Genomic DNA, 21815 nt, shown 5'->3' on the forward strand with positions numbered 1-21815 from the left:
ATACCCCATTCGGTCAGAAACACAATGCTTACTGTATCGGTGAGAAAGACAAGCGAGAGAATAGTATCTGCATCTCTTCGCATGTTTAGTGCTGTCTCTGGTCCGAAGAAACCAATTCATCACCACAAGGATTGTCCGCCTTCAGAAAGAAAAATCCGAAGAGATAATGAAAAGAAAGCTCGACAACAAGTGATTGAGCAATGCAAGAAGCTAGACGAGGAAGCTGCTCAATCTGGATTGGAGAAGCAATGGATCTGTCGTTTATCCCTGTATTTGGATGAGAATGATGCCTGATTCGTAGTATTGTGGAGCGACAGCCAATTGTATTTGGAAAACCACCTGAATGGTATACAAAGTTTGAGGAGATTCGAGAGAAGCGACGACTGGATAAGCAAATGCCTCCTTACAACAAGATTGTCGACAGCATCCTAAATGACAAAGAGGAGAATATTTCCAGTGATACCAAGGATGATATTGTTAAGGTCGTTGGTTTTGAATTACATGTAGGAGATGCAAAAACTACATGAAGCAAGTACATCTGATATCACTCCTGCAGATAAAGCAAATGACCGAACATCACTTCTGAGAAATACACCTGGTTTCCTGTATCTGATGATACACAATGCTTCGGGATGGGTGTTTCCTTCTCTCGAATATGATGCAGAAAAGTATAAGACGACGCGTAAAGTTGGTATTGATTCTCAATCATTCCTTGTAGGCTCTAGAACGTCTGGCTGTGGCTACATATGGAAAGGACTTACAGCTGTATTTCTGGGGTTATCCTCCTTGTTTCCACACTGCGTAGTGTTATCATGTCAATTTCATGGTTAGAAGAAAGTACTCATCTGAGGAGCAGGAAAAGAAGAAGGCATTCGGGGAGAAGGTATTCTATTACCGCGCAGCTCGTCTCATCGGTGATGTTGAACTCCTTCCTTCTGCTGGGAAGGAGTTCAATTGGATTACTCTGAAGGAGTTCCCAGAGTACATAAAGGATGACAATTTAATCAGTCTGTTTAATCGGGTTCTAGAGTGTCTTGTTTTATTCATTCAAACAAACATATAAACCCTTTCGACTAATAACGGTTCTCCGGATTTCGCATCCAAGGAGTGTTCAAAGGCTGATTACGTTGACTGTATGCATAGTATCCTTTCGCAGCATTTTCCATATTCTGTTGAGGAACTTCCATACGCTCCATCATTCCACGATTCGTAGGCATTCCATTACCATACGAATCAGATTGAGGAGTACTTGCATTCACAGCAGGTCGAGCGTCAAACATTCCTGGAGCATTCTGTTTCGGATAGTTCTGTTGTGGGTTATGGCCCATCATAGTTCGTCTAAACCTAACACTTCAATCAAATATTTACGGATATCCACCATACATATATCCTTGACTGTTAGGATACGAAGCATAGGCCATAAATGGTACATTACCCTGCTGGCCATATACCATAGGATTCTCATGATTCATTCCAGTTACCTTATCATTGGGAGTCGTTGTATCGGAGGGAGGATTGATTCCTTGAACTTGTTGAACAGGACGAGAGAAATTCTTATCAGCTGGAACACCCGAGTAGACAGGAGGAACCTGAATCCCAGTAAAGGAAGCATCTTGATTCATTCCAGGAGCAGGATAATAATCAGGGAAGAAGACATGAGGCTGAGGATAGCCAGGATACATATTAGGATAATAATACTATGATCATATCTCATTCAATCCACTTACTCCGTACATATTATTGTACTCAACATCATTAACTGGAGCAGGAACTGTTGTTGTTTCTAATTCACATCCCATCTCAACTCTTACCCTCCTTTGGCTTTGCAGGTTCAGAGGCAGTATCAGTCTCAGGAGATGAAGTTTGCACAGCAGGAGCAGTGGCTACACCGATCGAAATGGGGGCTCCAATCGACACCGAGGCAAAGGCACCCAAACTGAATTCAGCAGGTTTGTGGTGCTGGACCTTCTTCACGACACGCTTCGTCTGCTTCACCATTCGTGGGGCTGGCGCTTCAGGAACCTCAGTGCTCTTCTCAGGCTCTGGCTCTGCTACGACAGTAGCTGGGGTCTCTTCAACCTTCTCGACAGGAGCAGGCTCTTCTGGAGCTGGTTGAACCTCCGGTTGTTCAACCGGAGTAACAGGCTTTTCCTCCACAACTTCAGGCAAGACAGCTTCAGCCACTTCCTCAACAATCTCCTTGATTATCGGCTCCTCTGGAGATTCAAGAACAACTGCCTCAGGACGTTGAGGGGTAGGACGGGGCCGACGATCTCTGCCTCGTCGATTCTGAGGTCGGGGATTTCGACGACCTCGATGACTACGTTCCGTTTCGAATCGAGCAGCCTTCTTCTGTGACTACCATTCAAGAACCAAAGAATAGGGTACCTTTTGGGAACGAGAAAGAACCGGAGTCCAGTCGTCCTTCACACCATCTTCCCACAATTCTGCCACTTTTCTCTCAATTTCCATCATATTTCCATCACAAGAATAGATGATTTCCAAAAGCAAATCCTTTGACGTCTTTTCTGGAACCGTGGACAGAATACTTTTATACTACAGGAATTAGCACTAACTCTGCAAAGAAAGACCTACAATACGTTCCGCTTTCCCACTTGACAAAGTTCTGCTCGGAGCAATGAGTTCCTTCATCCTCTCCGCTTTTCTTTTCATTTCTTCATTTACAGGGGGATTTGATGACATATGTACCTCTATCAAGTAAGATCCTTAGCCACACGAGCTTCTACAAAACAATTAAAAGAGGTTCATTCGTTCTTCATTACCTACACTTTTATATATTCGAATGACAACGAATCTTGATAATAGTGAAAGTGACCAAACCGAAAGTAACTCCCACTACCTAGAAATATTCAACAAACATTGAACTGGTAAAAGACAACTTAACCCATCATAACTTTCGTTCCAAAACCAACACGGGTGGCATTCTGGAAAACACTATGATCCACCGAAATGGTCATAAGCAATGTAGGTGTCACATACTCCTCCTATAATCACATTTTACAATGAAACTCACAATAAATGTCTGAAGACGTCCAGATGATGTTAGTGTCATATGTAGTTTGCCTGACTTGAACAGATAGAGACAGCCTATCTGCATCTCGCTCATACGGTTATTGAAATCAATCGTCAACTTCGAAACCAATTTCGTTCGCTTTGAAGGAGAATTCACATAAAACATTTCCATTTGCTTCAGAGAGGAAAGAGTACAACCTGGGATCATACCATCTAATTACGTCCTACCAAACATATCCGTGCCCAGAGCATATTTGCCTGCAATACTGTAGGCAAGACCAGCACGAATTGGATTACGTGTCACCTCCATTCCTAATGTCAGATTCTTCATAATGTACTGAGAATAAGTTGCACTCAAAACAGACCCAGAGGAAGCCTTGGCGCTGAGATGGTAATCCTATACGTCATACCGATTCTATGCTCCAACAGGTCCCTTATAATGAACTTCTGCAGAGAAATTGTCTTGCCCGGGCATTCGTGAAGTCTACTAATCAATTCCCAAATCAAAATCGACCAAAGCGTTACAAATTACATTCCATTGCTTGTTAATTGGCCATACAAATCGACCTGCAACACGTCCAGTGGAATCCAATGTGGCGTTAAAATTCTTCTACACCTCATAACTACTTTCCTGTCCCACGCGTTGACGGTACACATCAATAGACAGATTGTAAAGCGAATTTCCCATTTCCCTAGGGAAATACTGTGATCCAAGCATTAAGCTAGATATGATGTGGAATCAATTCAGAATGTACGAATGAGTCATTGTGAAGAATGGAGTTACTTGTTTCATAATCTCTGCTCGAAAACCATCCATAGCGTCGAAGAGAAGGACATTCTTCGCATCTGCAAACATATTGTCATATGTTCCAGGATACTCTCTTTCTGGACGCTGATTCGATGCGTTTGGAGTCTGGGGTGCAGGTGTCTAAGGAGAATTCCTCCCTCCGACCAATTCTTACTTCATTGATGATAGGAGCCTGGTCCATTTGGTTTGGTTCCATTTCTAATGCTATGATGGATTTCTGGGGAAAATGAAACGAGGCGAGAAAAACGGTTATCTGAGAGTAGTAGCGAATGATGTACAACAAACAAGAAATCTATTTCGCTCATAGATCTTAGAAGCTGTAACAACCATATCTAGTGGGATATCTAGCGAATTACAAGGGACCTGTTCAATAACTTGTTCATCAAAAGCAACACCCTAGAAGGTGATTTGGAAGAAATTATTATACAATCAGTATTGGATATGCCACCTGGTTATTTTCACACCAGTTATGTAAGAATTCGAAACATCGATCTACAAATCACCATTCAAATCTATAAATACCATAGTATCCCTTTCCATGACCCAATCGCTGACATTTGGCATCAAAAGCCACTCCTGGAACAATAATCACATCCGGTGTCAATTCTGGATGAAGAAGCATGCGATGAACATCATCCAGAGGTGGGATTGGGATTCCCCATTTGTCAAGAGGAAGAGAGTCAACAGTTGCCGAGGATTCGAGCATTACCAACTCGAATTCGCAATCTGAAATAATTCTCGGTACAAGAATCGTTCGATTGTTTTCTGTACAGTCATCCATGATAGGTCGAGTTTCCACTTCCGTTTTCATAGACAGGAACAAGGCAACATTTTTTGCATTCTTATATGCAGGGATTCCTTGTAATATCTTTAAAACATGCTCACTCTGAGATAACCGTGCACTCGGACTAATGGACTTGAGAATCTTTGCCATTGATCTCCGAACTTCAGGTTTCGTTAATACCGACATAAAAAACAAAAAATAATTGAAAAGATAATTTACACAAGGGATTTACTCACTACATCAAACAAACGTCGTTCCTTCTCCGTGAATGGTTGGAGATAATCGTCTTTAAACTCTTCAGAAACGAAGGATGCTAAATAACACTACGAATGATTCCATCACCAGAAACCGACGATTATGTGATATCCGATCATCCGATACTGAACCAATGGACATCGAATTGTCAGAAGAAGAACATTCTTTATGGTTCGACTGCTGGTCAGTTCTCGAGGTGGAACTAAACGCATTACCGACTTCAAGACAAGTAACTGCATCTACTTATCAACAATGTAATGAAGGAGTACAAAAAGTGTTGGTGAAGGAGAAAATGAGTCTGGATCGATCTTACTCAGATCAGCAATGATCGATTGAAGGAGAAGGATCTGATCGGAGGAAGAGATTAATGTTGCCCAGAAGGAAAACAGAAGAGGATAGTGTTGGAACTATACATGAGAGAGGAGTGCAAATCCCACGATGATAGTTGAGGCTGATTTCATCACAGTGGAGTAATGAGAATAGTCACAATACTGATGGAGCTGGAGAGCAGAGAGCAGTAACTGGATAGTGACTTCAATATTCTGAATATGAGAAATGGAAAGCATTCCTACAAGCGAACACACGGTAGCATGCTGGAGAGTATCACAAATACGATGAAACAGAATCTCGAGATCCTTTCCTTGGAGAATACTGTTAGCAAGAGATTCGTACTGAGCCACAGTAATGAGAGTTTGGTTCCTGGAATAGACTGGTTGTACTGTTGGATGAGCGACAAATGAAGTACGTGAAGAGACTGGCTTAATCGAGGTTAAAGGAAGTGGCTCATCAATGTCCTCATGTGTAGTATCAGTATCAGCATCAACCATTGATACACCTGTCAAGGATGTGTTTTGCAAATTCAACACAGGGCGAGAGAGAGAGAGACGAGATGAAACTGATGATCGTATCTCACTCGGATACGAAGTATCCGATGAGGAAGTGCCTGAGGTCATTCGACATGCACGCATGAGTTGATCCATTTCAACTCCCATTTTCTCACGTTGAACGAAATCAATGAAAGTAGATCGTTTGCTTGCAGGGAGTCTTCGTAGTGCAGTGAAGATGGCATCATACTGAAGAAGTGTCTTCAACACTTCCTTTAGCAATCGTGTGACTGGAGTAGCATCCATCAGAATCAGCACATACAGCCCTTCTAACAAAGAATACGTAACATCGGCTTGTTGGAGAATCCCTTCGTCCACAGTTAGAATCATGGTTGTAAAGCGTAGTAACATACACACAAGATGAACATTTCCAGAGGAATATCTCTTGATGATCACCGTAAGAATTGACGTATTCAAGCTTCGATTCTTCATTTCAATAAAGGCTGTGATCAAATCAACCACTTGTCTACTGTGTGTGTTCTCACTACTCATAAACCCTTCACCCAATAAGTGTCGAATGAGATTCGTGATAGATGAATTGGTAGACACAGTAACACACTGTTGAAGAAGAAGTAAACACTCTAGACTTGTCGTTGTCACACGAGCAACATTCGAATCCACAGTCAATGAAAGATTAACTAGAATCTGGTCAAACGATAGATTGAAGAGTTGTTGAGTCAGTGTATCCCCATCAACCACCTCCCCCTCATGCGCCTTCAGCCAATGTTCCAATATCACCTTCACACCTCGAAGGACCTCTTGTTGATCTGTCCAAGTTAATGATGGGAGTTGAATCAGACGTCGCTTCTCACGAGCCTCCAGGTCCTCCAATGTCGTTAATCCTGGAGTTGAGAGAACAGGTGAAGTGAGATGTCCTACTCGAGATGGAAGTGGAGATGTCTCTGAACTCAGTTATGATAGAAACACGTACGAAAGAGTCGTCGACCTGAAGGAACTGTGGTCACTCGTTGAGGTCCCTTCAAGGGAGAGAGACCGACACGAGAAGGAGAAGGGCTTGATGGATTGGATGCACGAATCTTCACAGGAGTGAATGTCCGTGTAGGTTCTGGCCACTGAATGGGTTTTGACATAAAATCAGGTAGAGTCTGGTACATCTGAAATAATCCTAATCCATCACTCCTACATGGTGATACTTCCGAAGATCTGTATGTAACAGATTGAGAGCTGCGGGACTCATCGAAGCCTCTTGTTGAATAGAAAGCAAACTATGAATTGCTTGTTGGACTAGGCATCATCCACATTCACTACACAAACCTTGGTCCTCATCGAGCTCATTGGCTGCTTGCAGGTCAGGAAGTGATGGGAGCAAGCGACAATATGCCATACAGAAGACGATTCGAGATGCTTCCCGAACTTCACCTGTACGATCTTTCAATCCTGTCAATACGATCTGAAGGATATCAGATTGCTTCGATGTCACGTAGTCCAGATTCCAACAACGGACTGCCTCCCCTATGCAATGCATCAGCACAAGACGTGCAGTGGCGTGGGATACTGTATAGAAGAACGACAGTATAGTGGAAAAGAGACTGCTGGAATGTAAACAACTAGTGACGATCCCTATCATTGTCTTCTCTGCCGCGACTGCCATAGATCGTTTGGAAGACTACATATCAATCCAAATGTCAACAATGACGATACAACAGTCAGTCAACCCTTGCCATAAGGAGATTGATACGCCCTCAAAGTCATCTTTGCAGATTGTCGCCCACAAAGTAATTGAGTTGAAAGCAGCTTGGACCTATGAATTACCACACGACAGAATAATCACAACAACAGATCGAGAACTTTTGAGGTTATTCATAATTAATGGAATGAAATCTCGAAGAAGAGAACAGAAAACAAGTGGTTTCTCTCGATAGTCCTTGGCTAATGTCTAGAACATCAAACTACTATCACAGACCGACATCTAAGAGTTGATAACCCTCGATAATTAAATTTTGGTCATTATCTCCTTTTGAGAGCTGATTCCGCGCAGCGATCGCTCGTTTCCTTTCTTCGTTCGTCAATTCCTTATTCTCAGCTAGTGAATTGCGTGTTGAACTAGGATTTGACATGGTCTCAAGAAACGATTGATCATGATAATCTGGTAGAAACAGTCCTAAATGCGTTTTCATCATGTCATAAAACGATTTCAAGACTATTCTTGTCGTTATACACTTGTGGGAAGAATCTCATATTATCCTCCATTCATTCTCAGCATCTCATAGAAACGAGAAGATCTGTCCATGTGCAAGGACAACTCTTCTCTATCATAGTGATTGGCCTCTATGATAATCAACACATATAACTGTACAGTGATCAAAGAACAAGAAAGCACAAAACTCAACCTATTGCAACTTTTTGGCTTCTCAGATATGAGCTTCGGAAAATTCAATTGTAGGTGGTGGTGTTTGTACATATGAAGCGAACTAACCTAATCTAGCGTCTGCTGGGGAATTCACTCCTTCTTGGGCTAAAAAGGATATTGCATCTGTCCCTTCTTTTACTCCATCGTTTGCAATGGGCACTACTCCGATGGGAATGCAACAGCCCGCAAATAGAGTTCCCACAATTACTACGAAGAAGCCTCTGACACTCAGTTCTCTTGGTGCTGGTAACGTTGGTTTCGGAGGTGCAAAATCTGTTTCTCTGAGTGCTCCAAAGACTGCTTCAGCTGCACCTGCACCTGCACCTGCAAGCACTGCTGTGAAGGAGACTGCTCCAGAGAAAACTGTTCCTAAGAAGACTACTCCTCCCACTCCCACTGAAGAGAACACAACGCCTGTAGAAGAAACTATTTGCGTCGATACCCCTGAAGAGGTTGAGGAAGTTTCAACCACATCTGTCCCTTTTTAATTCCGTTGTCATGTGTAGGTGAAAGCATATACGATGGATGAGATTTTGGCCCAAGAAGATCCTCGAGAAAACATCAATGTTGTCTTTATTGGTCATGTAGATGCTGGAAAGTCAACAATCTGTGGTAGTATCATGTATACTACGGGAATGGTGGATAAGAGAACAATTGAGAAGTTCGAACGTGAAGCTAAGATCCGTAACAGAGAGAGCTGGTTCCTTGCCTATATCATGGATACGAATGAAGAAGAGCGTGCCAAGGGTATCACTGTGGAAGTAGGTCGTGCCTACTTTGAAACAGAACACAAGCGTTTCACCGTGCTGGATGCTCCAGGTCACAAGAACTATGTCCCTAACATGATTGCGGGTGCTGCCCAAGCTGATGCAGGAGTACTTGTCATCTCTGCTCGTAAGGGTGAGTTTGAGTCCGGATTTGATCGCAGTGGTCAGACTCGTGAGCACGTCTTGTTGGCTAAGACACTGGGCGTCAAGCGACTCATTGTAGTCGTGAATAAGATGGATGAAGAGACTGTGAACTGGTCACAAGAGCGTTATGATTCGATTGTCACCCGTCTTTCTCCCTACCTCAAATCCGTTGGATACAATGTTCAACGAGATGTCACATTCCTTCCTATCTCAGGTTTGAAGGGATATAACTTGAAGGATCATGCTCCTGAAGGTGTTTGTCCGTGGTACACAGGTCCTTCTCTCTTTGAGATTCTGGATGCCATTGAGATTGGTGGACGTGATGCCAATGGTCCTCTCCGACTCCCTGTTCTGGATAAGTTCAGTGATCGTGGTTGTATGATCACAGGTAAGGTGGAATCGGGTCGTCTGGTAGGAATGAGAGTGAAATATGATGGTAGATTGTTGGTAACAATGTCCTACTGATGCCAAATAGCCGTCGTGCTGAAGTGATTAGTATTACCATCAACGACAAGGAAGTGATTAGTGCCAAACCTGGTGAGAATGTGAATGTGAAACTGAAAGGTATTTCAGACACCAATGTCTTCCGAGGGTAGGAGATGAGGAAGGAAATAATGAATAGAGATATCATTTGTCATGAGGATCTTCATATTCATGCAGTGAAGGAATTCGAGGGTCAGTTGGTATTATTGGAATTGCTAGAGAATCGTCGTATTTTGACTGCAGGCTACAGTGCTGTGATGCACATTCACACTGCAGTTGAAGAAGTAGTGATCACGAATCTTATCGCTGAGCAGGATCGTAAGACTGGTGAGCAGAAGAAGAATCCTCGTTTTGTGAAGAGCAACAGTATTGTTATTGCTCGTTTCTCTTTGTCTCGTCCTGTTTGCATGGAGACATTCGAGTCAATGCAGCAATTAGGACGTTTCTCTCTGCGTGATGAAGGAAAGACCATTGCCATTGGTAAGGTGATGAAGATTATCAGTTATCAATGTATGTTGCAAACAATTCATACTAAACAAACTCAGTCTATTCTTCCCTGACCATTTGGAGAAACCCGAATTCCATTCTTATGCATGTCTTTGATGAAATCTTGATAGATGAGAGAATAGGAGGGAGAGAGATAGCCACGATGTTCATCCATGGTATAATACTCTAATAGCTTTGGAGGAGGACGAGTACGAATAGGATATGGTGCCTCAAATTTCTCAGGTTTTAGGAGCAATCGAAGAGCCAAACGGTTGAAATGGGAACAGACAATCTAGATTACACCTGATTCATTTCTCTTACCTGACCTCCGTTCTTCTCAACAGTTGCAATTGCTTCCTGGCTTGCTTTGGATACATCAATTCGAATCTTTGAGTGGAAGTTCTCTTTCCCCTAGAATGGTACAAATAAGATAGTAGATACATCAGCAAGGAGCTTCACACCAAATCGAATCTTTGTAACCAGTCCAGAGTCATGTAAATCCTTCATGGTGATTACACGAGAAGTGTCGATGCGACCAGCATCAATCCATTGTTGAAGACGTCCCAGATTCAGAGGCTCCATTGGCCTGGCATGACTAGAGGTAAACCAAGGACACTATTAGAACGGATTCTTAAATCCAACCTTCGGAACTCTCCGGTACAATGGAGTTTGACCACCGATGAAACCGACATATGGACCGTGACGATTAAGAGAAACCTCATTAGACACTCCATTTCATCAAGGATATGGGTCCTGAACGTGCATTCTGTCCATGTTTACCTCTACCAGAAGTTGTACCGTGTCCTGAAGCATTTCCACGTCCTACTCTCGTTCTCAGCTTCTTTGCTCCTTCATTATCTCTATTCAGTAATTTCAAAACAAAGTGTCACACTTTAGGGTATTCAACTTGACAGCTGAAAAAGAACGAGATACGAATAGCAACTGAGATGCTGTGTTGACTAAACTCCTCTGAATTATGGAGACCCTAGAAAATGCGGTCAACATGACTATCTATCTCAAATGACACGACTATGGGATCCCCTGTTTTTGTCAGTATGTTCTGTCTCTTTTAAAGAAAACCAAGTATGGCACCTTTCTATTATTGTTATCGTTGTAAGTAAGTAATGGAACCCCACATTGTAACGGTGTAGAAAGAATGTGTCAGCTCATGAACAAACTGATGGGAACTATATGTGTGATGAGGTTATTGTTACCATTTGGTCTTACTTCCAGTGTCATAGTCCTTTTGTAGAGATTCGTGATGCTCCAGAACCTCAACGGATTCCTTTTACAGGGTATTCTCTCGTTTGCTATTTCTTTCCTAGAACCATTCTTTTAGGTCCAAATGCTCCTCAACCTACTTCAGTGGAAAGACTACCGAATGGTGGATTCACAATGACATTCACGAATACAGGAGTATCTGAGTGATCACTTACTAATTCATAGCCTATGGAAGGTCGTGTTGGAATGAACTTTATCAACTCGTTGGTCCTCTTCTTGTTCTCAACTGTAGAGTCCTTGGACAGTTATTCCATATCGGTCCTGATATTTCCGCTGGAGACTACTATCAAGGTAATCTTGAACAATTGTTGAATGTTCTTATGCAAAATGATCCAAATCATGTAGGAACTGGAATTAGTATTAATAGTAGTATGGCCCTCCTCCCACTTCGCGAGATTTCATAAAGAATATGGTTCATCGACATCCTACTGCATCTGAAATGGGTTTGAAATGGGTTACACCATCATTTGTAGCAAACAGTCCTGTATGTGCTGTCTGTGAAGCCGACATCACGAAAGACGATACAATTGTATGTTTGCCTTGTAAACATCTATACCATCCAGATTGCATTATTCCATGGATCAAACGAGTAGATGATAATGAGTAAACTCAGTTGTAGCATAACACTTGTCCAACATGTCGTGCTGAACTTCCAGCAAGTACATCTGATGATGAGAATTCCGATGGTAATACAAATTCTTAGACTCTTTGTAACAAACAAGATAAGGAGATTCATCTGAATCAAACTCAACAGTTTCATCACGGTACCATTCACCCTGTTCATTTCTACAATCAGAAACAGCTCACAAACCAACTTTCGATAACCTTTTTGATACATCGCCTCATCTTCCTTTTCTTGTAACACTAGATTGTAGTTTGCAAGCAAATGTACTCTTCTCTCTCCACAACGGTTCTCCAGAAGGAGATAACTCTGGAGGGACAAAAACAAAAGGCTTTGGAGCGGGTCGTGGTGACACAGGAGACTGTTCATGGTTACTTGCAATCACCCGTTTTGTGATTTCCTTTGTTCGATACAATAGAGATGGCATCGCTATAGAGGCGGGAGGAATCGGTTCTGATTCCTTAGAAGACTCCAATTTACTCATTTTTCGTGACTGATGTTTCCTACCTTTAATATGTGACTATAGATCAAGACGTAATCGATTTGCTACAGCTAAATCCCGTCCATTAACAAACGGTGGAAGATGGGGACAGATAGTACATCTGTATTGACCATCAATTGTTACAACATATTCCTCTTTTGGAAGATCCTGTAAATAGATTTCAGATTGTCGTTTCTTTAGATTCTACTTGTTAGCTAATCTCTCTTCCTAGTACTCGTTTGTAGTCCTGTTCCGTAACTCTACCTCTGTGATGACTTCCATGAACGGTTTGCATACACAACAGTGGTTTTTCAGTTTTCTTATGTCACAATTGTCGTTTCTAGGAGTTGAATTGGGAAATGGATTTTTGTATTGAGTGGAAAGATACCCGTAATTATGTAGCCGATGATCCAGTGAGGGAAGTACACGACATCTACCTTTCTAAAGAATTAGCGGATCAACTGTTTGTAACAAGTGATCTATGGTAATAGATAGGTATTTGCTTCAATTTCCGTTGCGTCCAAAGGGAAGACCATATCCAGAGCCCGATTCTGTGATTCTTTTAAATTGAATTTATGTATAGGCCAAATTCAAACCTGAGAATGATATTTTGAGACTGAATTACGTATTACCGAGAGATGAACATTATGATGAAAATGCACCAGATCAACAGGCTATCTCAGAGATGGGTATGCCATTGAAGAATTGGATAACTGACTAGTCCTGCAATCTCATCGTAATCCAGCGAAAGCTACTTATGCAATCGGTGTGACACACAACGGCTCGGTTTATCTCACCCCTGTACATTTGGATGGATCCTTTGATAGCTAGGTGAAATCGACTTTAGTAATGCGTCCTGATATTCGTTATTATGATAAAGCGGAAAAGGAAGTCGACGAAGTTGATGGAGAAGATGGAATGGTGGATGAACAGGAAGCCAAGCCAAAGGATAAATCAAAGGTATTACAGGAGATTAAAATTGAGTATACAAAGCGTCGTGCTGATGAGAATCACTTTGGTCCACTTAGTTATGCTGAAGTGATGGATGCACGTAGCGAGGAGCCATGGGTTGTAAGTGATAGTGTGTTGAATTTAGTGTAGGATAAAGAAGTATTTGGCCAGAATCATATATCTTCGTATACCAAAATGGAGGCGATGGTGAGTTGTCCAGATGAACCGATCCCTTCAGGTGCTTCTCTTCCTCGTTTTATCAGTGCTATGCAGCAACAAGCAGCTCATGAATATGCAGATTCGGCAAAGGATCCTGATTGGAAAGTCCTTTCATCTCCTGAGTATCCAGGTCGTGTAGACTCAAAGGAATGGATTGAAAAAAGACAGTTACGTCATCCTAATTCCATTGTTTGTTAAGAGATCAAACAAACAGAATTATGCCTCAGGTACTGTCTCTGACATGTTCATTGGTTTCATTTCACTATCCACGGTATTCACCACAACTGTTCCCTCATCTTCTGAATCTATCAATTTATCTGTTGGAAGGTACTCTCCATCATTCTAATTATGATTTCCTTTTCATTATCTCTACATCATCAGCATTAGTCGCGACTTGAATATGATAAGCATATTCTGATGAATTCTCAGAAGGTTTCCACATAATCATAATGAAGAAGAAGAGAAGGAAATAATAGATACTCCAGACACCATCATTTATGCTACAGTCAATCCATACATTCATCCCTACAACCACTGATATTTCCATATGTTCTGGCTATAATCACGAATGATAATATAACTGAAAACAATTAGGGTACTTGTAGCCACAACGACACTCACCACCAACAAATTGCGTAATTTGGTGAAGATGGCTAATTTAGCCTCTTGTTTCTTCTCTGTTAGTTCATCCATTGTATCCATCAGACTTTGGAAGATCCAGAAATAGACCATCGCATCCATCCTAACCATCAGATTCTTCTCTCACTTCTACGCTGAGGTGACAAAAAGACGGACGAATTCCAATGTAGTATTCTCCACGGGATACATGGTACAATAAGCATCCCAGAATGAGATAATATAATAAACAGCCCCAAATACGACGAATTGGCAAAGAGAGTTTCCAATCGTAGCTTTACAGACACCAAGACTAAAAATCAGAAGTAAAATAGCATTGTTACCCCATACAGACAACAAGTGTAAGAATACGAGTAAGCGTACGTGTAGTACAATCCACAGCAATAGAGATTAATGAAAAGATATATGGGTTATTTCCTGTTCTATTGTATATCTCCAGATAGATAACTTTGATGATGTAATCAATAACAAAAGAAATGAGAACAATCTATAAGTAATCATCTGACTTACATTCTTACTAGGATAATTACTTGAACACTCATCACTTCTTTTGAATAGGAAATACATAACATGCTCCATACAATCAGGGCTATCACGTAAGCCAGACACATGAAACTGAAAAATGGTAGACTGCCATATTGAGGAGCAGGCATTTTACCAAAAGGATTCTCAACCACCATATTTCCTTCCATTTCAAAGGGAGACATGTGATAATCACAGCTAGATATAAAGGATGTAACATATTCCTACACAGCTGTCATCACATAATAGATTCCTGTCTTCTTTGGCTCGAAGGTCATCTTAATTGATGTCTCAGATCCACTAATCCTCATTTCATTTCATCAGTCCTACCTCAGAATTGTCTGCTCCAATTTATACTGATCTTCATACCCAGCAGGAATCAGAAGCGCGTTCACATTCTTGCACTTGTCTCTCTACTTGTCATATATAACCCATAATTCAACTCGATAAGCTTCTTCATCACAACAAGCAATACGATTTCCTCGACTATCAAGATAACCTATCTTCTGAAACACCTCCTCTGTCGTAATAGCAGTCTATCCTTATAGAGTTCAAGAATAACGAACTTCAACAATACCATACAATGGAGTGGTGGCATTTTGTGGTTTGATGCTGATGTCCAAAGATACCTCACTCTTGCGATCACCTCTATGAAATCATGGAGAGTCACGGAAAACAAACTTCTTTCGAGGAGAGTCTTTTGCAGCATACATGTAAATTCTTCTGTAGACGAGTGTCATTGCATCAATGTTGAATTTACCCATCTGTGTGTTGTAGCTGCTCACTACCATTGGCAACAAAAGAGCAACCTAGGTCATTCACTACAGCAAAGAAAAGGCCCACAAGGAATCGGAGGCAACGCATGGTCCAAGCTTCGATATTATGGTGAGAACAAGAAATAAAGTAATACGGTCTTGACGAAATATATGTATGGTAAATATTTAGAATTCAGACAGCCTTTTCCAGCTATTGGGCCGTATTCACTCTATATTATTCGAAACTGACATACCATGACATGACAACTGAATCCAAAAAACCATCTCTCATGAAACAGATTATCTTTCTGAATGTATTTAAGAAACAGTTAAAAAGAACCATCTCTATGCTTTGTATTTCCTATCTAAACATAACTTTCCCCTCTCCTCTTCGCCATTCACGAGTTTTTCCCATTCTTTGTGATTTGGTTCAATCACCATCTCCCATGCATCTCTTTCTTGAAACGGCTATCAATAACTATGAGGAAAAATACTTACAATTCCATCGTATGCAAGAACATTCTCTCCCTTTCCATCAACCATCTTATAAGTCCGAAGCCATTCACGCATTTTATTTAGATCATTGTGATAGTACTCATAGAAGTCACAATAATCTACATGACAGAATCGAATTAGGCCGTACCTCTCAATTGTTTGCATACAGGATCAGCTTCACTTACTCCGAGAAGCTTCCAATCCATTTCGCCTTGATCAATCAAAGCAATTGCTCCGTATACTTTCACAGGATAGACTTCACCCACCTGATGTGGAATGTAACTGAAATCCATAATATCCAGAGGATCGTTGTCGCCTACAAACATGCCCACATCGGTTAGTTCCTTCTTGTGTGGATTCTCCCAGGTTTGGGGAACTGCACCGTAGTTGATCATAGAAGGAGCCCCATAGAAACGTAATGCACCATTCTTCAAGTCCTGTTTAATCGGATTGAATGAAATACTAGTTGCAATTTCCGTTTTAGCGCTTTGACTACATATCAGATGACATCAAAAACAATACCCTCGAGGAATCTCCATAACAAAGTTCACAACAGCAGGTTTCTGTTGAATATATGGAGTAGATAAATAATTAATGTCCTTATTATGAGTTCTGATCCAAAATGGTACATGCCAAGGAGAAACAGTTTCAGTTTTGCCTCCATTGATCTCTTCGACTTGACACTGATAGTCAAAGTCTTTTCCAAGGATTCCCTGGATTGTACTTCTCTATACGTCAAATGAAAAAATGACAACCACATATGTAGAGGCCAATCTAGCCAAAAGAGGTCGAGAGAGAGAAGCTGATAGTTTGCAAAGCATTTGAGAATAGAGAGCAATTGGTATGCTTATTAGGACTTGTTGAAAGAACTTAACAAGCCCGTCTAGCTCAGTCGGTAGAGCGCCAGGCTCTTAACCTGGTGGTCGAGGGTTCGAGCCCCTCGGTGGGCGATTCTCTTTTTCTTATTCTTCATATGACGAAAGATAAGTTAATATTTTCAAAATAGTTAGTAGTCAAATTTTGTTTGATAATCTACAGTTAGATTGATTCGAAAAGAAACGAAGATACTGGAAGCAGATTTGAACATAGTATATTTTATTACTAATGATGCCGTCAGACAACTACACTATTTGTGCATGGGTTAGGTAGTTTGTTATTTTCATATATATAGGTTATTTGATTAGTTAGTGTTATTATTCATTAGACTGACTATGTCTGTATCTGTGGGGATTGATATAGGAACATCCAATTCTTGCGCCTGCTTCTTTAGAAATGGGACCTATGAAATCTTTACAACCGATACTGGAAGCAAACTGCTTCCTTCTTATGTCAGTTATGAAAATGGAAAATCTGTTTGTGGAGTAGGAGCAATACATAGAGTATCTAGGAATGACTGTTTTACGGTCTGCTCGTTCAAACGAGTTCTTGGAAGACAGTTTGATACCGAAGAGGTAAGAGCAATGACAGATCGTTGTATTGCTCCTCTTCGCGAGTCTGCCTCTGGAGATGTAGAATTCTATAATCAGAATAATGGAGAAACCCATACTTCGACTGATCTTACGACTGAACTCATCAAAGATATCTTATCGACTGTTGTAAAGAACTCTGGATTAAAGATTGGAGATGTGACTTTTACAGTTCCTGCTTACTTCACACCACAGCAACGAAAGGTGATGGAACAAGCAATTACAAATGCTGGAATTGACGAAGACCACTTTTGTATTATCACCGAACCAACTGCAGCTGCCATTAGTTACGGAGTTGATAATGATATTAGGTCTAAAGTGTTTCTTGTTTATGATATGGGAGGAGGTACGTTTGATGTAAGTGTAATGCGCATTGCTACTGATCATATGTCCGTTATCAATCATGATGGTGACAATTTTCTTGGAGGAGAGTCATTTGATGCAGCTATCCTCGACAATGTTGTTAAACAGATGAAGGCTAATTACAGTTATTCTCCTCTTCCTCCTGAGGATGATAAGAAATATCTTCAGATGAAGAAGAAACTGCTAATGCTTTGTGAAGACGCAAAGAAGAGTTTTGTTTATGATGATAATGTGACAGTCGATATGGAGCCATTCGCTAGATATTTGCATAAAGATGATGTTACGATGACTCTCACTTCAGCAAATCTGGAAGTGCTCTTGAATTCATTTATGCAACGGGCTATAAATATTGTTGATCGAGCTATTCTGAATTCAGGATTAACAAAAGGTGATATTGATGCTGTTGTACTAGTGGGAGGTTCAACTCGACTTAAGTGTGTGAGATCATCTCTACAAGAGTACTTTGGCGAAAAGATTCACATTCAGGAGAATGTGAATCCAGATGAAGCTGTGGCCAAAGGAGCATGCTTATTCTGCACTAGCTGGATTCAGAATAAGGCGCAACCCACTCTCACTTGGTCTGGGCGTGTTATTATGATGGATGAAGTGACAACCTATTCAATTGGTATTGGAGGTCCCGATGACAGATATTATTGTATCATTCCTAAGAATTCCGTGATGAATGGGAAAAAGTACCGGAAACGGTTACGAAAGAGTTCAGATGCATGTACTGAGCAGTTATTGTATGTATATCAAGGAGACGACCCTGTAGCATCAAAGAATCGGATTTTGAATCGGATTTCTTGGCATGGTTTTCCCGACTATCCTGCACAGTATGTCTATTTTGATCTTTTCCTTTCTGTTGAAAAGGATGGTTGTATATATGCAGATGTAATCGATGTCCGAACGCATGAAGTGTATCTTGATCACTTCTTAATTCTATTTATTGTTTCTTCCAAACAGAGTACAAGTCAGGACATCCATTATAGTTTAATAGAATGTCTCGTGTAAATGATTCCAATATGTTATGACCATCTTCAACATTCTCGAAGGCATCATCCTCTTTCACATATTGATAATCATTGTAATGACTAGATTATCAAGAAGAGGGCCAAAATTACTTTTCTGGACTAAGAAATCGAAGATTTCCATTATGAAGTAGAGTGATGGTGAATTCCTTGTCCTAGAAATAATCTGGAATACACTTAAGTACCGTTTGCTTGTTAATTGATAATTGATTGGTGGTTTTCTCAACTACAAAAGGATCATTGAGACTCTTCATGACTTGAACTCCCTACAAATTCACTCACATAATGAAAAATACGTTGTAAATCTTTTCAAATAGTTGTTCAGCAGGAGACAGCGTGACGGCCGAGAATGCGCGATATGGGATCTAGCAAGTAATAGAGGGTTAGAAATGATCATACATGTTTGATAAGCGAAGAAAACATTATCTGATAAAAGAGCTATGAACAGAAAAAGGATGTCTGGAAGAGGTAGTAACACAGTATCGACTGAAATTATCTCCTTTGATCCTCTAGGTTCGAAATAGAGATCCTGCAAGTGTACAAATCACTGCTGAGCAACTTTTACGTGAATCGAAAGAGCGTCAAGCTGCTGAAGTCAAAACACCTGTCCAGAAGATCCAAAACTCAGAGGTATAAGAATTGTGAGAATATCTCATTCATTAGGAATTATCGGAATGGCGCTTCTTAAAGAGACGAGGATTTGAAAATGCAATTAAGAATCAAAAGATGCACATTGGAAATTACATTAAGTATGCAAAATGGGAAGAACAACAAGTTTGGGTCGTTGTATATTGGATAACGTGTAGGGAGAGTTTGAGAGGGCTCGAAATATATTTGAACGTGCTCTGGATGTTGACAACACGGCAGCGCCTCTCTGGTTGAAATATGCGGCTTTCGAGATTCGAAACAAATACATTAATCGAGCTCGAAATGTTTATGATAGGGCAGTCACCCTACTTCCTCGTGTGGATCAACTCTGGTAGGAAATGGTTGGAGGTCTGAAGGTCAGGTACAAGTATGCCTATCTACAGGAAATGATTGGAGACATCATGGCAACACGTACTGTCTTCGAGCGATGGATGCAGTGTTTCCCTAACGAACAGGCCTGGCTTACATACATCAAATTCGAGCAACGATGTGGAAGAATCGATAGTGCTCGTAAGTTGTATGAACGCATGATCGAACAAATCCCGGAACAGAGTGTAGTAAATCTCTGTAGTTCTCACAACTAGGCATATATCAAGTATGCGAAGTGGGAGGAACGCCAAGGAAATAAAGCAAATTGTCGAAAGATCTTCGAGCGTGCTCTGACTGAGTTATCATCTGAAAATGTTGATGAGGATCTGTACTGAATATTTTTCATGAATAATCCTAAGATATTTGGAATTTGCGAAATTCGAGATTCGTTGTCAAGAGATCGAACGAGCGCGTGCGCTATTCAAATACGGTTTAGAGAAGGCCACAGGAAGCAAAGAAACCTTGTATGAGATATGAAGGGACATGTCATTTAGAACCACGGAATACACTCTATTTGAAAAACAATTTGGTAGCAAAGAGAGTATTGAAGAGGTGATTCTAACGAAACGTCGTGATCAATATGAGAGTGCCTTACAGGAATCTCCTTACAATTATGATGTGTGGTTTGATTACTTAAAGATGCTGGAACAAGAAGGAAATGAAGAGAAAATTATTGAAACATATGAACGAGCTATTGCTAATGTCCCTCCTAGTAAGGAGAAGCGATTCTGGAGAAGGTATATTTACTTATGGATCTATTACGTGGTGTTTCTGGAACAGGATGCAAATGAATTAGAGAAGGCTCGAGCTGTATATAAGCGTTGTATTGAGTGTATACCTCATAAGCATTTCACTTTTGGGAAGGTATGATTTGAATGAATGAGTTATACACAGATTTGGATTCTCTATGCCAAATTTGAACTTCGACGACACAACCTTGAAAAAGCTCGGAAGATTTTGGGTCAGTCAATTGGTCGATGCCCAAAATCGAACGTATTTTTCTTCTATATTGATATGGAGTATCGATTAATGAATCTGGATCGATGTCGTACTCTCTATCAGAAGATGCTAGAATGTAATCCAGCCAATTGTATGGCTTGGTGTAAGTATGCAGAATTTGAGCGAGATCTGGAAGAGATGGATCGTGCCTCAGCAATTTATGAATTAGCGATTGGACAGGATTCATTGGATACTCCTGAGGTTGTGTGGAAGAAGTATATTGATCATGAGATTGAGTTGGGAAATCAGGAGAAGGTCGAGTCTCTATTTGAGCGGTTGTTACAACTGGCGCCTCATAGCAAGGTGTTTATCTCATATTCACAGTATGAAAGTACAGAGAGTATGGACAAAGCACGCGAAGTGTTGGAGCGTGGTATCACATTATTCAAAGAGAATCATGAGAATGAGATGCGTCATCAATTGTTATTGGCATTGAAGAGTCTGGAAGAAGCAATTGAAGATAATGATGAACGTATTGCGAGTGTAACAAAGCGTCAAGCAAAGAAGGTAAAGAAGGTGAGACATGATCCGGAGACGGGAATTGATGAAGATTACATTGATTATATATTCCCTGATGATGAAACAAACTCGATCCAGATGAATATGTTGAAGGCAGCGAGCAAGTGGAAGATGAATACAATGAAGCAAACGGAATCTGAAGCCAAGAAGGTAAAGGTGTCAGAGACTGTGGATATTGATTCCGATAATTCTAATGTTGATTACAAACAAACAAAGGATTCGAACAAGAATATCGAGCAGAAGCATAACATTACAGAACGGTAATTTAGTCGCTGTCAGAAGAAGACTCCTCCTCCTTCTTAGGCTCCTCTTTGGGCTTCTCCTCTTTGGGCTCTTCCTTAGCCTCTTCCTTCTTAGGCTCCTCTTTAGGCTTCTCCTCCTCAGACTCGGAGTCCGAAGATTCCTCCTTCTTGGACTTCTTAGACTTCTTCTTAGGCTTCTCTTCC

The 21815-nt window shown here is 40.9% G+C and overlaps 12 protein-coding genes across 12 annotated transcripts; 6 read left to right on the top strand and 6 right to left on the bottom strand.

The window, feature by feature from the left end:
* Positions 1-24: 24 nt before the first annotated feature.
* Positions 25-1063, top strand: JH06_1865 (39S ribosomal protein mitochondrial; the record flags this gene model as incomplete). Its single annotated transcript, XM_014673438.1, has 5 exons — positions 25-269; positions 302-476; positions 508-687; positions 719-801; positions 832-1063. 5 exons carry the CDS (start codon positions 25-27, stop codon positions 1061-1063), a joined length of 915 nt encoding a protein of 304 aa, XP_014528924.1.
* A 1728-nt stretch (positions 1064-2791) lies between these two features.
* JH06_1866 (mitochondrial protein translocase family) lies at positions 2792-3721 on the bottom strand (the record flags this gene model as incomplete). Its single annotated transcript, XM_014673439.1, is given in 7 exon segments — positions 2792-2860; positions 2934-3005; positions 3023-3246; positions 3262-3430; positions 3461-3517; positions 3566-3643; positions 3674-3721. 7 exon segments carry the CDS (start codon positions 3719-3721, stop codon positions 2792-2794), a joined length of 717 nt encoding a protein of 238 aa, XP_014528925.1.
* Positions 3722-4340: 619 nt separating this feature from the next.
* JH06_1867 (5-formyltetrahydrofolate cyclo-ligase) lies at positions 4341-4775 on the bottom strand (the record flags this gene model as incomplete). The annotated part of the gene is made up of 1 exon (XM_014673440.1): positions 4341-4775. The coding sequence occupies one exon, from the start codon at positions 4773-4775 to the stop codon at positions 4341-4343; it is 435 nt and encodes a 144-aa protein (XP_014528926.1).
* A 3367-nt stretch (positions 4776-8142) lies between these two features.
* JH06_1868 (hypothetical protein) lies at positions 8143-10089 on the top strand (the record flags this gene model as incomplete). Its single annotated transcript, XM_014673441.1, has 5 exons — positions 8143-8164; positions 8211-8611; positions 8642-9457; positions 9487-9638; positions 9669-10089. The coding sequence occupies 5 exons, from the start codon at positions 8143-8145 to the stop codon at positions 10087-10089; spliced, it is 1812 nt and encodes a 603-aa protein (XP_014528927.1).
* Positions 10071-10707, bottom strand: JH06_1869 (ribosomal protein L15; the record flags this gene model as incomplete). The annotated part of the gene is made up of 4 exons (XM_014673442.1): positions 10071-10307; positions 10337-10426; positions 10457-10610; positions 10658-10707. 4 exons carry the CDS (start codon positions 10705-10707, stop codon positions 10071-10073), a joined length of 531 nt encoding a protein of 176 aa, XP_014528928.1.
* A 393-nt stretch (positions 10708-11100) lies between these two features.
* On the top strand, positions 11101-11999 carry JH06_1870 (E3 ubiquitin-protein ligase; the record flags this gene model as incomplete). The annotated part of the gene is made up of 7 exons (XM_014673443.1): positions 11101-11132; positions 11167-11310; positions 11341-11431; positions 11462-11499; positions 11529-11637; positions 11667-11885; positions 11916-11999. The coding sequence occupies 7 exons, from the start codon at positions 11101-11103 to the stop codon at positions 11997-11999; spliced, it is 717 nt and encodes a 238-aa protein (XP_014528929.1).
* A 759-nt stretch (positions 12000-12758) lies between these two features.
* JH06_1871 (DNA-directed RNA polymerase III subunit) lies at positions 12759-13767 on the top strand (the record flags this gene model as incomplete). Its single annotated transcript, XM_014673444.1, is given in 6 exon segments — positions 12759-12883; positions 12895-12952; positions 12983-13088; positions 13121-13200; positions 13231-13470; positions 13501-13767. The coding sequence occupies 6 exon segments, from the start codon at positions 12759-12761 to the stop codon at positions 13765-13767; spliced, it is 876 nt and encodes a 291-aa protein (XP_014528930.1).
* Positions 13768-13785: 18 nt separating this feature from the next.
* JH06_1872 (hypothetical protein) lies at positions 13786-15440 on the bottom strand (the record flags this gene model as incomplete). The annotated part of the gene is made up of 12 exons (XM_014673445.1): positions 13786-13911; positions 13943-14069; positions 14099-14311; positions 14342-14497; positions 14529-14692; positions 14724-14794; positions 14822-14925; positions 14956-15027; positions 15058-15140; positions 15171-15263; positions 15294-15375; positions 15409-15440. The coding sequence occupies 12 exons, from the start codon at positions 15438-15440 to the stop codon at positions 13786-13788; spliced, it is 1323 nt and encodes a 440-aa protein (XP_014528931.1).
* Positions 15441-15827: 387 nt separating this feature from the next.
* JH06_1873 (acidocalcisomal pyrophosphatase) lies at positions 15828-16798 on the bottom strand (the record flags this gene model as incomplete). Its single annotated transcript, XM_014673446.1, has 6 exons — positions 15828-15950; positions 15981-16096; positions 16126-16469; positions 16500-16576; positions 16607-16705; positions 16733-16798. 6 exons carry the CDS (start codon positions 16796-16798, stop codon positions 15828-15830), a joined length of 825 nt encoding a protein of 274 aa, XP_014528932.1.
* Positions 16799-17081: 283 nt separating this feature from the next.
* Positions 17082-18817, top strand: JH06_1874 (hypothetical protein; the record flags this gene model as incomplete). Its single annotated transcript, XM_014673447.1, has 3 exons — positions 17082-17122; positions 17182-17338; positions 17366-18817. The coding sequence occupies 3 exons, from the start codon at positions 17082-17084 to the stop codon at positions 18815-18817; spliced, it is 1650 nt and encodes a 549-aa protein (XP_014528933.1).
* Positions 18818-18923: 106 nt separating this feature from the next.
* On the bottom strand, positions 18924-19257 carry JH06_1875 (hypothetical protein; the record flags this gene model as incomplete). The annotated part of the gene is made up of 4 exons (XM_014673448.1): positions 18924-18989; positions 19020-19100; positions 19131-19199; positions 19234-19257. 4 exons carry the CDS (start codon positions 19255-19257, stop codon positions 18924-18926), a joined length of 240 nt encoding a protein of 79 aa, XP_014528934.1.
* Positions 19258-19274: 17 nt separating this feature from the next.
* On the top strand, positions 19275-21633 carry JH06_1876 (hypothetical protein; the record flags this gene model as incomplete). Its single annotated transcript, XM_014673449.1, has 9 exons — positions 19275-19313; positions 19348-19464; positions 19498-19608; positions 19641-19813; positions 19844-20036; positions 20067-20179; positions 20211-20315; positions 20346-20715; positions 20746-21633. The coding sequence occupies 9 exons, from the start codon at positions 19275-19277 to the stop codon at positions 21631-21633; spliced, it is 2109 nt and encodes a 702-aa protein (XP_014528935.1).
* Between the last annotated feature and the right edge of the window lie 182 nt (positions 21634-21815).

This window comes from Blastocystis sp. subtype 4 (genome assembly GCF_000743755.1).
Source record: "Blastocystis sp. subtype 4 strain WR1 chromosome Unknown seqid_0041, whole genome shotgun sequence".
In the NCBI taxonomy this organism is placed as follows: Eukaryota; class Bigyra; order Opalinata; family Blastocystidae; genus Blastocystis; species Blastocystis sp. subtype 4.